At 37.8% G+C, this 15,212-nt stretch overlaps 1 protein-coding gene across 1 annotated transcript; it reads right to left on the reverse strand.

The window, feature by feature from the left end:
• Positions 1-257: 257 nt before the first annotated feature.
• LOC148879772 (respiratory burst oxidase homolog protein A-like) lies at positions 258-12,731 on the reverse strand. Its single transcript, XM_088961429.1, is given in 15 exon segments — positions 258-651; positions 797-875; positions 2,080-2,208; positions 2,308-2,505; positions 3,146-3,305; positions 3,398-3,565; positions 4,503-4,618; positions 5,600-5,695; positions 5,795-6,181; positions 8,121-8,540; positions 10,675-10,788; positions 11,633-11,681; positions 11,779-11,938; positions 12,065-12,312; positions 12,314-12,731. Coding segments are annotated over 15 exon segments (2,706 nt in total). The 5' UTR covers positions 12,586-12,731; the 3' UTR covers positions 258-541.
• Between the last annotated feature and the right edge of the window lie 2,481 nt (positions 12,732-15,212).

Raw genomic sequence — 15,212 nt, forward strand, 5'->3', positions numbered from 1 at the left:
CGAACTCCAAGTTAACGATACACCACGTTAATTCCCTAGAACATGTTCGGCTTCAATCAGGGCAAAGCCCATTCGAACAGTCTTTACTGCCTTGCATTGAGAACATCTCCATACCTGTATACTTTATTTCATGAAGAGATATTCCCAATGCAAAGTTGCAAAATGCTGTTAGAACAGTGTGGGCACAGATTTGCCCTGATAGAAGCCGATCTCCCCTAGAACTTGAAGAACCCGCCCAACCCGCCAACGATCAAAGATGAAGGCAAATCCACCCGATCCACAAACCCAAATCCGTCCACCTACCAGACAACCATTGATATATTATAAGACCAACTCCTCTCCTTCCAAAAAGCTCCACAGCCATGCCCATCCCTGTTCATTCCAACCAACTAACTTCACTACCTAAAACTCGTTTATGCGGCGCTTTATTCTTTCTTTGCTTCGCGGCTGTACACTATTACCACTCTTTCTTTTTTTCATCCATTTTGGTTGCCAACAACCACATGGCGATGAAGAGGAGACAATGACACGACTCCGAGCACTAGAAATGTTCCTTGTGGAACTCCAACTTGGTGGAGCCTTCTTGATTGTATTCATGGCAGAGCTTTCTTAGTTCTTCGGCCAATAATTGTGCCCCACAGTAGAAAACTCCTGCTCGAGATATCGAAGTCGCACCAATAAAATCACAATTATTACATCCAATTAAGGGAAATCTTAACTATAAGAACAAGAAAAAAAAAATCATGGTAACAAATAACCAAAGTCACTCCATTGATGTTGATGCAATTTAACTCACCTATCTTAGCATTGGGATGCTTCGAACATGTTCTGGAAAAGACCTTCCTCCAGTTAGGCCTCGCAAAATGGGTCCTCACCTGAGAAGATAAACAAAACCAGTTACTAAATATCCAGCAAGTATCCGTTTTTCTCCTGACAAAAAAAATCAAAAAGTACAAGTTTGGTAAAAGAAATAACTAAGATTTGACCACCATCCCACTTTTGATGAACCTTCAGTATATGACGCCAAATTACTTTAATGTTATTTATCTCCTTAACTAACGTTCATGTATCTGACAGATTAGCTAGATTATTCGTCATTCTGATGAAAACAATCGCTAGATGTGACACCCATCAGTTCCAGTTGGGAATTACTCTAAAATTCAAGCCCTTGAAAGAGTCAAGATAGATGGATGTAGCTTGAACCTTTATAATTGTTCATATCTACCCATTGAAGAATTGGGAAATATATTTCAGACAAGTACGGATACACACAATGCAGAATTCTGAATTCCAGCCCCCCCCCCCCCGCTACTACTAGCTCTCTCCCCTATAAACCACATCCTGCCCATGAATTTGGCATCAATTCACGGTCAGATGCATTCCCCCTGTACTTTGGAGCTATAAAATTCTGATCTGGGCTGATTGGTCATTCTCCCTATTTTGTCAGATATGTAACAACATAGTCAAGCTTACAGAAGAAAATTAACCATGTCAACCGACTAAACATGAATTAGACAACTAATGCCTATATACCCTCTAACATGGGACAGAGACCGATCAACCAAAACTCAAAGAACCAAAAGGAAATGAAGTGAAAGCATATGACACAGAGGAAAGAAAATGAACAACGAAAACAAACTATGAGTTAGAACGCAAGAACAAGTCATTTATTGTCTCAATCCACTAAATAGCAAGGCCAGGGACTTCACAAATAGGGGCAACTGCTTAAACACCTATCCCAGCCAAAGCTTCAGCTGATCCAGTAGTGCAAAGATGGGATCCAACAACTTCTGAACTTGTTCAGATACCAAGATGGAAGTAAGTGGTGCATCCCTTCTGTCAATGGCATTGAATTGGAATATCAGGATTTAACAAATCTATTAAGGTCCACCACACAATCCAAAACCAAAAGAAATAAACTCGTAAGTTCTGAATCATGTTAAATCAGGATATACCAGGCAACAACATTTGAAATCCCAGATTACTTGGGTTAAACGTAACACCCTACCACTTTTACAAAAGGTATGGTGTAAAGTAAATTCATAAATCCAATCATTCATAACACATCACAAGTCTTACTCTAGTTCCAGAAACAATGTCAACGCCATTCTTAGCATGGTTGAGCGCCTGCACCATGGTGATAAGAGCAGAACGGGCATCCCCTTCCTCATAGACACTTGTCAAGTAATTGTGCATCTCAATCATACCCTGAAGCATAAAAGAATATTAAAAAATAAGCACAATAATCTTATCAGTGAAGTTCAAAATACAAAGGAGCCTAATCATCCATTTTGTTTATTTTTTTACCCTCTGATCAAGCTCGGCAACTTCATCCATGACCTCTTTGAACCAGTCAAAGGAATCCTGCTCTCTTGTCACCCAGTAGAAGTAGGCATTCGTTGTCTTTGGAGTTTTTCTTCCCCTTGGAGAGACTTTGCTAGAAAAGGACAAATCTGAGGATCCAGCACTCTGATCTGTAGACCTACTGAAATCTGAGATTGAATCCTAAGATGTGGAAAATTCATTTTCTAATATCAGTATCCTTCAATGCAAAGAAAATGGAATTTTTAGCAATTTAATTTTTTAAATATCAAAAGACAAATGGAATTAGACAGAATCCCTAATTTTCTCTATAAGGGTTGCAACAAGCAATGTCCAAGATAAACATTTTGCAAATAACATCCCTAATAGCTACTCTTTCAGATTATGGGAATAGATATTGTGTATAGTCCAGAAAAGTCTTAAACTCCTATGATCATGTTCATTTATGTTGGTTGACTTTGAAGTATTTTCTGTTTCCACTTAGTATTGTCCCAGAAATAGGACAGGAAGCTTTACTAACTGGAGACCTGATGGTGAGTCCATGAGACTTGATTACTGAGATTCAGCAAAGTTATCAGTACGTTAAAAAAAAAAAAAAAAGAAAAAGAAAACAGGTTGGTTTTGAAAATGTAGAGAATAAAACTAGAGAAAGAAGCAACTTACAGAATGTAAACAAATGTTGTATGGAAAAATCAATAGCTTAAAATCCTGTGTGGCTAAAGTGGAAGAAATGGTTCAACAAAAAACATTTCATTTTCCAGCCAAGGATGGGAGTGGGGAGGATGGCATTTTGCTAAGGTCTCTATGAATTTGGGTTACTTACTGCTTGTTCCTCCATCTTGACTATATTGTTCAGCAAATCTTTCAGAATACTGATGCAAGGTGTTGCTCCAATTCCAAGCCCAACAAGTAACAATACATCATATTTGCAGTAATCTTGTGCTGGAGCTCCATAAGGCCCATCTATTAAGAGCTTTGGCAAACTAGATTCAGAAAAGGATATAAATCGAGTCAGTGTTACACAAAGAAAATAGAAAGATATTGAATTCAATGCAGGTTAGAATATGTTATATACTTTTTCTTGGTTGTTTCGTCAGCTCTAAGAAGCCCACTTCTCCCAGCAACAGGTGGCTCACATACTTCTGAAAATACCCTCTTGATCTCTTTTGTCCAATCACCTAACTGCCGGATGTGGATGCTCAAGTAATCATCATCAGGAGCTGATGTAATTGAAAACGGGTGCCTGTAGTATGAAAATCAATGTTGGCAATATCTTAACAGCATAACATGCAAATTATTCGCATAGAAAGACATCTACACCAAATACTATCAAATAATTATATGTCAAAGTTTAGAAACAATATTGAGTAGTACTAAAATAATTTCTGGGTTGGGTTGAAGTGTTACTGATATCTGAGAGAAGATCGTGACCATTAAATAAGAATCTGTGGCCAAAGGTTGGGAAAATTCCAAAAATTTTCCGCATAGTGAGGTTTTTCTTTTTCCTTTGAACTCCCCCACCCCCCCAATTCTCCTGGAGGGAAAATGGGCTAGCGATTATCAAATTTGTTTTGTGAAGATGGACTTCAAACTCTAAAACCCAGCTCTGAATTGCTAAGTAAGGGCCCCTATTAGTGACTAAGCATTTCGACTTGAGAACTTATATGTACATACGAGTTAATAATCTTGTTTAAATAAACCAGTGCAGTTGCAACATCAAATACTTTATATGCTCTTATGTTGAAAACATAAGGTGGGGGCTTAGCCAAGATCACAGCCAGCTAAGTTCATCACAAAAATATCATTAGGAATTCATATGTTGTTCAGCATCCCTATTACATTCTAAAATCTCATTAGGAAAAAATAAGCAAGAATTCAATAAATTTAACCATCACAGTTGCATCAAGAAAATAAATTCGTAAAAACAAATCAGTGCTTTAATTTGCAAAATAAAAGATACTCAGATGACTCGAATATGAAATAGCTTGGATACCAAAACAGATATGCAGCGTCTATATTAATTGATTATGTGCAAAACAAGTGATACTGTTGCAAAGTTACCACTCAAATGGAGACACAGCCGGTGACTCGAATATGAAATGGCTTGGATACCAAAACAGATATGCAGTGTCTATATTAATTGATTATGTGCAAAATAAGTGATACTGTTGTAAAGTTACCACTCAAATGAAGACACAGCCGGGCATTGGACGAACATGTACTGGCCACTTTTATACTGGAATTGGGCAGGCTTGGACATTTGCAAAGCGAGAACATTACCTGGATAAATGGTAACCTGAAATTTTTAATTAAAAAATCAAATGGGTCAAATATATATATATATATATATATATATATATAAAAAAAAAAAAAAACGAAGCATAAAGGCAGTCAACAGAGGCATGTCCCAACGGGTGCCTGCCCATAGCATCAATCAACAGCAAGGATCTTGCTCATGCATAATGCTCCCCAAATATTAGGAATATACTTGGCCATAGATGATAGAACCGGTTGAATTGGCTAATGTCTTTTTTGGAATTAAGGTTTACTGAGGTATGCACTGCCAAGGCAGTATCGGTTGCACACCTCGGTTGCTAATATTTGGGAATATTGCATTCAGCCAAGCAACCCAGTTGCGTGAAACAAAGTGTAAGTCACAATTGCACAAACACTGGTAAGCAATGATGGCCCCACGTGAGAGTTCTAACAGGTATTAAGTGATCTTCAGGTTCAACTTGGAAAAGTAGATCCTAGATCCATATGAGCAACTGATTCAAATAGAGGTACAGTCAAGGGGGATATAATGCATAATCAGTAAGTATCTTTAAAATTTCAGAATTATTAAATTTGACCCCAAGTCCCCAACCTCTAGTAACTGAGTAGTCTATGTCAATCACTAGGAAAAGATATTCACATTAGTATTTTCCACCCATCAAAATTAAAGCCGATATAAGATACTTTATCAAGCTAGACCTTTTTATAATCTTGAGATTTAGAAGTCTACAATGATTTTTATCATTTATATTGTTATAAGAACAATGAATTTGTTTCTTTCTTCGCTGTTTTTCTCACGAATTGCAGAAACATTCACACTGGCAACCACCAAAATATATAGATCATTTCACTCAGTAGCCCTAGAACAGGGGTAGCACTTCTCATTCTGAATTTGGACCAGTGCTTCAAAGTTTCAAACACTTGGCACACATTCAGATGGTTCTGAATTGGGCCCACTTTCGAGACCCTGGCAAATTAACATGCTATCAGGATAAGTGATTACCTTCAGTAGGCGAACAGAGTAAAAGCCAGAGCGGAAGAAGCGCAGGATCCTCTCTCCGGCATAAAGCAAAACAGGAACAGCTAGATACATCCACGTCTGCATGTTTTACAAACAAACACAACTCAAAAGTTAAACCACCAACTAAAGTGCATATTACCAAAGAAACCAGTAATGAAATGTTAATTTAGCGATTACCGTCTTGAGGTACCATTTGTGGACGAGGTAGAGAAAGGTGCCGTGAACGACGAGCAATATGTAGACAATGGCAAGAAGGTGGTGCGAATACCAGAATGCATTGAAGCCGGTGAGCCTGTGGAACGGCATAGGGAGGCTAACACGGCTCTGCCTGAACCACCGCGTCGCAAGGGTGAAGGCGACTGCCATGGACAGCACCATCAGGATTCCAGTGATGCCCTCCACACCTCGGACCAGTTTCCCGTACGTGGGCTTGTGATCCCCAAAATCATCTCTCAAGTAACCTTCGTATTCGCCGCTAGAGGCATGAATGAGACGTGGGAAGTCACAAGTGATGTGGTTTCCGGCATGAAGAATAACGCCTACCACGATTGCTGCCGCTATGGTCTGCACATCCGAATTCAATTCAGTTATTGAAACTTCAAATCGGAAATCCGATATAACTGACTCGGATAGTCGGATGGGTATCGGATTTAATCTGAATGGTAGTGAATTGAAATAAATTATTAATTGCAGTGGGATTTTGTTTTGAAAAACACAAACCCTCAATTATCTCTTCAAATGGAAATTACCTAATCTTTCTCTATACTTTTCGAAATGAAGCCGAAACCTTTCTTCCTCTACATAAGACAATCTGATTGGCTTTGGAACAGGTTTGGCTTAACTTGAACAGTTGAACCCAACCTGAACCAGAACCAACTTGTCCTATGAACAATAAATTACACTTTTCTTAGCAAATGCCTGATCAATAAAAATTTGGTGTGTTTATTGAGACCATGATGCAAATTTAGATTTTATTTTTCATGTCTGTTCATCTTGGTGAATCCAACATTGTCATGGCATGAGCCGTTTGATGGGAAGCTCATCACTTTATCTTTACTATATAAGATCTTGAAGAGGTCGTGGCTGAAATTGAAATTGAGTAGACTATATTACTATATCCTTAGGATTTTTATTTAATTATTTTAAGTTTTAATAAGTCTTTCAATTCAGCAATTTCAATTGGACAATCTCATGGCTCAAATTCAATTGTTTGATTCATTAAAAAATTATAAGAAAATAAAAACTGGAAATCTATTTAGATTATCAATGAAAACTACTTCACATGAAAAGAGGATACTAGACATATTCACACATGTAAATGATGTCCAGTTGTTTTAGAACGGTGTGTGGGGCAAGAGAGATGTGTTTTCTTCGTATTAACCAGACTGAAGGCTATCATGACATGACCCAGCAAAGGAGACACCAAATGAAACACGAAAAGTCAAAGAAAATAGGGCCATATACTAGAACACCCTCTATAATTTGACAGATTTACTTAAATCTACATTTTATTATAACACCTCTTATAATTTACAATCTATTCACTTAGCCAATCTTTTATTAAAGAATATTAATTCTTTTTATTTTTTTATATTTAATTTCAGTTTAAAAAAATATAAATGCAAATATAAAAGTACAAAACCTTATAATTTATACTATACATATTTGCATTTGTGCTCTTTTCAAACTGACCCTTCATGAAAAAACAAAAAACAATACATTCACTATACATAACATTCATGCACAAAGAGCATTTGTTTATCCACCCTTATAAAAAAGACAATGACAAATTGGTCCTAGTCATCCAGGAGCACACGTGTCAGAATCAAGTGAAGTACATACATTCAACACCCTCAGCTTCAACCATCCTGAGGTCCAGAGGAATTTCCTGGAATTGTGCAGCAATTTGCTGATCTCTAAGAGATAAGTTGACAGATACAAAAGCTTTGTTTTGCCATCTGAAAATAGTAGCATGATCCTAAATTAAATGGAAAATATTTAAGGGCATGAACTTAGGGTTGTTTATTCCAAAAATACTCTCAAACTAAGTGGAAAATGTTCAAGGTCATGGATCCATGGTTTTTTATTCCAAAGTACCCTTAAATTGAGTGAAAAATATTCAAAGATATGGATCTGTCTGTTTATTTCAAAAGTACCCCTAATACTTTTTTTTTTTTGTACAGAAAACAAAATTGACCAAATAGAGAAAAGTAAAGTGGTTGTCCATATTTTATTTAAGACAAAAATGACATTTTGTTTTTACTTTCTTTTCATTAAATTTATTTGAATGGATGTTAGGGTTAAAACTGTCATTTCCCGCTTTTATTTAATGAATGGTTGATTAAGTAAATTGATTGAAAATTATAGGGGATACTTTAGTTAAAACACAAACTATAGGATTGGATTTAATAAATCCATGAAACTATAGAGGATATTTTAGTAAATAGTCCAAGAAAATGTGTAAAAACGTGATAATTGTGGGAGAGAAGCACCGAAGGTTTACCTTGTGAAAATTGATGCTGTCATCGAAAGGAAGGAACAGGGCGAGCTTGGTGGACCTGAGCCAGGTTATGGTGTTTCTGCAAACTGGAAACAGGATGAGAGCCATGTTGAACTTTAAGGTCTCGGCCGCACCCTTGGCCGTCGGTAGGCAGTAACCCATCACCTTGAATGCATTCTTCTGCTTGTATTGAAAGAATTTCCAGCAGAAGAGACCAGCCATGATACCCACCCACAGCCCCAACACCCACACCCTCTTCCAGTTCTCCTCCAGGTAGTACACCACCTTGGTTCTCACTCTCTGAATTGGGTTCCTCTTCCTCAGCCCCTGCAGGTTCTGGCTCAGTGCCTGGCTCGTGTAGCTTAATGCTTGGCTATAATTCAAGTACGCGTCCTGCAGCAGCAAGGTCTCTAGTTGCCATAGCTGCATCACAACCCAGAATCCACCACGCGCAGTAAGCAACATATGATCAAATCAGAATCAGATTGTAACACCACTCATTGAAAAGCAGATGGGCATGGTCAGAATGAAATGCTCAGTTTGGAAGGAGTGCAAATACAAATATATAAAGTGAAAAATCTTGTATTTTGTATTATTTTGTATGTGTTTTTACAGTACATATTTGTATTTCTACTCCTTTCAAATTGAGCATAAGCAACAAAACTATGACTCATTTCACAATTCACACCACTAAGTCCAAGCAACTGATTCTGTTTCACTCCCAATCTGTTCTTGGGTCAAAAATCATTGATTTCATCAGAAAATCGCTGACCTGGGCAATCGAACCGTCAACTCATTTGACCCGACCAACGGTTCAAAATATAAAGTTGCAAAGAGAAAACTCAAATCTGAGATCTAGTCTGAGACACAAATTCAGATCTGGGACATAGCACAAAGAGAAAAAGAAGAAGAAGAAGAAGAAGAAGAAGAAGAAGAATTTTAGAGAAATTGATCTCAGATCTGAGATCCGAGAACTTAGATCTAGGACATAGCATCTGTTGCCACCGCCTCACCGTCGCTGTCGCCGCTATCGTCGCCAGTTAGCATCAAATCATCATCCTCCTCTTCCTTCTTCTTCCCTCCTTCTCTCCTTCCTTCTTCTTTCTTTTTTTCTTTCTCAGCCAACAACAATTCTCCTTTCTCCTTTCTGGCTTTCCCAGCCGATATCTCTTCTATCTTATATGAGGTTTGCATATTAGGACAAATGCATCCGAACTGTTTGATCCGGATGGTTGAACCGCTGATCTGGAAATTGGTAGTTAGAACGGTTTTATTTCTGGGTCAATTTTAAAAACCTTGAGATTTGTATTAGTGGGTCTCAGATATGGGTGTTTTGAAAATCTTTTTCTAAATGATATATATTTAAAATTGATATTTGATAAAAAAAACTAAAAAGAATAGAAATATAATTTAAAATATGAATACACCTCTACGGATACATAAGAATCAGAAAATGTATAGATACTTTGAACTATGCACCCAAGTTGAGGGGTTTAGGATTTTAAAAGTTTGGGGGATGGCTATCAGTTACCCACTTACTCCCTATAAATAATATACATGTGAGATATTTACAATGTGGCAATGGATGCTAATGCTTTCAGAATACATGGATAATTTCGTGGGGCATGCTTCATTACCACCCATAAAAATAAAAAAAAAAAAAAGAAAAAAGAAAAAAAGAAAAAGAAAAGAACCCTTACCTAAAAACGTTACAAGAAAAGGACACTTGAAAGAGAAATGTTATTAAATAGTGAGGGACATATCTATATTGTCCCCTTATTTTTTAAGGGAAGGCCTGCGTCACCTTAATTTCTTAATTATGTTTCTTTTCTCATACACCTTTCTTCTTCCTACCTTTTTTAGTAATTATTATATTATTGTCACCATTTCCCTTCCAATTTTTCTCCCAAATCCAACCCTCTATAATCACGTGCCAGTTCTCGTGTACAAAACGGAAACAAAGAATGAAACCAAAACACGTACATTAACCCCAAAAAAAGGAAGTAGGGCCTCTTCAATATTGTCGTCTTTCTCAGACACAACCAAGAGGCGAGAGACTCCGAATCACCTGCCCATGTCTATCCACTTCATTTTAGGCCCATTTATGTGATAAATACATTAAAGAGTGTGATTGGGATGTTATGTGGATAGACGTGAACAAAATTTATGTGGGCAGGAGATCAAGAAGTAGTGCTCAATTGAATATAGTGATCCACTTCATTTTAGGCCCATTTATGTGATAAATACATTAAAGAGTGTGATTGGGATGTTCTGTGGATAGAGGTGAACAAAATTTATGTGCGCAGGAGATCAAGAAGTAGTGCTCAATTGAATATAGTGATCCACTTCATTTTAGGCCCATTTATGTGATAAATACATTAAAGAGTGTGATTGGGATGTTATGTGGATAGACGTGAACAAAATTTATGTGGGCAGGAGATCAAGAAGTAGTGCTCAATTGAATATAGTGACCCACTTCATTTTAGGCCCATTTATGTGATAAATACATTAAAGAGTGTATGTAATGGGCCAATGAGGACCAGATCAGACTACCCACCTCGATGTATCCAAACCTTTCAGGATCTAGCTCTTCCATGATCAAAGCAGCATATTCCTCCGCCTGTTCCTTCAGTCTCGACAACTTATTTGCTGAAGCACTTAACATTATAATCTACAAATCCACACCACTTTTTTAATTAATATATACATGCAAGTAAAGAAACAAAGATAAACTTTAAATGTCAATAATATCCTTGACCTACCTTACTGAAAAAACTCCTACCGATTCCATTTGACCGAAACCATTCCTCCCCAGTCCCCATCTCTAAAAACTAAGGCTACGTTTCGTTTGTTAGAAAACAAGAGAAAAAAAAAAAAAACTAAGGGTGTGTTTAGGATACCCTTAACCTACGTTTACCTGCTGATTCCCTCAACTTTCTTTTTCCCTTTTATTTTCTATCAAACTAAACATAGCCTATATAAAGCCGGATGTAGGAAAATTGCTTCTTCTTCGGGCTCATAATTCATTCTAGGAAACCCGTTCTTCAAATACTCATTCTTTTAACCAAACACAGCCTTAATTTCTTAAGCACAAGCAGAAGCAGGTTGGAGTTGTTGGTTTCGATATCTTTGTCCTCGTTAACTTCACCAAATCCCTATCTATCGGTGTTTAATTAATAAATTAAAATTAAAGAGACCCTGTCCCTACTCCCTAGCTCCAAGTGCTTATCCCCTGGGAAATGGTCGAGGCTTGGTTTAGTAAATTCTGATCTGGGCTGATTGGTACTTCTCCCTATTTTATATCGCCGGAATCTGATTATCGGAGAGTGGTTTTCCTATTTTCTGCTCTAACACAGTGTACTTCTTCACGCAAGAAACCGGTAAATATTTGACTGAGACGGAGGTTGAGGTTGATTAGTAGTGGGAGTTGGTTAAAATCAATATATAGAGAAAATAAAAGTGTGTAAGCACGACAACGAGACGAGGTGGTAAAGACAATAATAAGAATAAGATACCTCCTTCACTTCTGCTTCAGTGATTCGTCCATCTTCGTTCTTGTCCACCCTGCATTAATGTACGATGTATATATGTCAAGCATAAATATAATAATACGGATTGACTAAATAATAAAAGAACTATTTGAGTTCGTTTGAATGCACACATGTCGAAGAAGATCTGGAGCCGAGAATCGAAGCTCTCGTCGGTAATTTGACACCAGAACTCGTGAAGTTCTTCTTTGCTGATCTTATCCATCTTAATCCGTCTCCTCCTATTCAATGCATCGAACAGTTCCAACGCAAATTCCTCCGAGTCTCGCATTCCTTCAAACAACACAGAAAGAGAAAACAATACTTCTTTTTTCTAAATTTAAACATCAGATTTTTTTTCCTTGGACGGATGCATGAAAGCTAAGAGAGAACAGAATTACAGAAGAAGAAGAAGAAAACCTATGCATTGTGCAAAATCTGAACGGTGGAGAAGACCGTCCTGCGCAAGTTCATTGAAGTTGTTCTCGACTTCATTCCACTTGTCAACGCCTTGGTTACTTTTGTTGCTAATGAATCTCAGCCCTCGAAGAGCTCTTTCAGCTCCGGGTTTAGATCGTTCGAGCTGCGCTCGTTGCTTCCGGAGAGCTCGAGCGTCCAAAACTGAATCTAAAACGGAGCAGGTACCGGCACCATTCTGGGTGGCAGAGGATGGCGGAAGAACTACGCCTAACCGTGGGCGATCTCGATGATGCTGGCGTCTCCGTCTCACTCCCGATGGAGACTTCCAAATCTATATCAATGACGGTAGCCGATTCGACGCTTCGGAGAATGATGGTATCGTCATCTTGGAGATCAAGCGTCACCTGGAAGAACTCCTCCGCTGAGTCATAATCCGTCGGGGGAGATGATCCTACACTGGTTGTTTTCTCCGAAGCCGTATCTGACGCCCATGGGCGGTCACGGTGAGACAGACCCCTCATTGCGGGAAACGAAATTGGATTCACAGTCACAGACACTGTTTTTTATATCAGAAGCTCCAGCAGTCGGGCACAAGTGTAAGACTTCACGAATATTTTAAACAAGTCGTCGAACGCGTCCGAAATCTAACGGAAATAGACAGAAACCACTACACACAGTAAAGGGGACCAAATAAAGGCGAGTTCCTTTTCTTCCTTCCCATCCTTTCCTTCTTCTGATGATGCGAATTGCGAAACTTCCCCCAGACGAGACGATATATCAAGTGAGTCATCCCGAAACTCGTCTGCAGCCACAACCACAACAAAAGCAAGTTCTCTATCTCTCTTATTTGGCACTGTGCGTAGTGTCTTTATCTAGTTAGGTGGCACGTTATACTAATACTGAGAATCTGAAGTCGTAAAGTAATAAGAAGGAAAAGTTTTAACCAGCAAAAAAGAAAAAGAGGGGAAAGTCGGAAAATCGAAAACAAATGATGATGTTGCAAGAGAATCTCCTTTGAGGTGAAATGATATATTATTGATTTTTTACGTGGAGAAGAATGGGACGGCAATTGGTTTCCCGGGTGGACGGCAGGAACCGCCACAGTCAATGGCCTGAAACGGCAAAGGCCAAAAGAATCAATTGAGAGAAAGAGAATGAAATCAGATATAAATATAAGAAAACAACGAGACACTGTGAGTGAGTGCAACTCTTGGATTTCATTCTAGCGATGCCCAACTTGTTGGGTTGCACTGTCACTGTGGCTGAGAGAGGAGCCCGGATGGTGGTCATGACTCATGTAATCACGTTATCTACTTCATCCTTGCCAAACGGATCCTTAATATAGTTTAATAATTGCATAACTGGGAAGATCATCAGCTTCACTGTTATGGGAGTATTGGGCCTCCTAAGAAAACACTAAATGATTGAATGACACGTGGAAAACTGAAACGAGCATTTTATCTTCGAAAGTGGAACTAGCACTGGAGCATATGAGGTATGAGTCTAATAGAATTAAGATTTGGGAAGTAACTTAGAAGAGTATTTTCCAAATCTAGATTGTCTCTATATTAATATTGCACGTAGAGAAGGCATAAATTAATGAGAAAGAAGTATACCCATAAAAAATTAAAAAGTTGCTATCTGTAATACGTATATACAAAAAAAAAATCAAAAGAAGATATATAGCTCTCTCCATGCTAGAACTTATAACCAGTTGGGAAATGATTGGTTTGATCGCTCCATGTTATATTATCATATGATGTTTGTACGTGCCAATTTAACAAATAAGCCGGTTTATTGTCAAATTCATTAACTGTTAATTATAATTGTGGCTTAATAGGTCAGACCCAATTGTTCCAATTAACAAATTGGTTGGTTCTGTCTGTTATTACATACACTATAGGCTTTTAGTTTGGAACTGGCCTCTGCATATTTGTTTATTGGGCCAAGACCCGGTCTATCCTGATTCAACCCGGCCGGCCCATTCACAGGATTATGGAGAAATAGAATCATATATACAGTTATTCTATTATAATGGGAAAAATGAAGTATATATAGGCTTCCAACTAAACTATAAACCATACGGTATCTCCACATTTCTTTTTCAATGTGAATCGATGACCCTAGCGTACTTCTTCCAAATTAAAATTATTTCACTTACTTTAATATGTTTGGTTTGAAGGAAAATCGATGACCCTAGCGTACCTTTCCAGTTCCCTTTTCCTTCAAACCAAACACAGCCTAAATGCAGAAAAGTTTTAACACTCAACCTAAAAATTCCATACATAACCAAATAATAAATTACTAACAATACGTAATCTCCATTATTGAAGAAAAAAACATGGTTCAGTAGTCAAATTGAAGCCCCGTCAAACCTAGCTTGGTCATTAGCAAGTGCATAAACAGATTTTTAGGGATAAAATAATTCCGTTACTGATCATTTGTGGTCAAAATCTCTTCTTAACAAAACCAATTAACTTGGGTAGAAAGATGAAAAAATCGACCAATCCTCTCTATTGAAAATGGTCAAAGTCGATTAACATCATTCACCAACCACTTTATATTTACTGAAAAGTCCATGTCCATGCACATCGTAGCCCACACAAAGTTAAAAATCTCACCATAAGTCATTTCCTTTCTTCCTACATCAAATCAAAAGAAAACAGGCAGATTATAAAAATAAGACGCTCTTCACCTAATATATCAATTGGCCTTTTCCCTTGGCAGAATTTTCTTAATATTCGCCTTTTAGAATATACCAACATAAATTTGAGGACAATATGGAAGCAAGCCAAGTCAATGGGGCTCTATCATGGGCTGGATATTAGTTAACCCAATTACATCATTCATTCATTCATTAAAGCAATATTTTAAAGCTAATATTGGCCCACTGCAATAACATAGAACCAGTTGGGTTTACCCCGTCAATGTGGTTGCTTGGTTCATTAAGCACAATAGAGTCCACAGATTCACAGCCCACATAAGTACATAACTATAACCCAAGGCAGAAAATTAGGGCTGCGTGGGTCAGGTAAATGATGACTATAACTAGTCCCTACTTTTTCTTTGGTGGCTAAGTGGCTAACTGCTACTTAAGTTCCTACACAAAGTGAAGTCAGCATTTCTTAACATACGAATTTGATTTCTT

This window comes from Nelumbo lutea, chromosome 1 (genome assembly GCF_056320005.1).
Source record: "Nelumbo lutea isolate HS-2025 chromosome 1, American lotus-T2T, whole genome shotgun sequence".
In the NCBI taxonomy this organism is placed as follows: Eukaryota; Viridiplantae; Streptophyta; class Magnoliopsida; order Proteales; family Nelumbonaceae; genus Nelumbo; species Nelumbo lutea.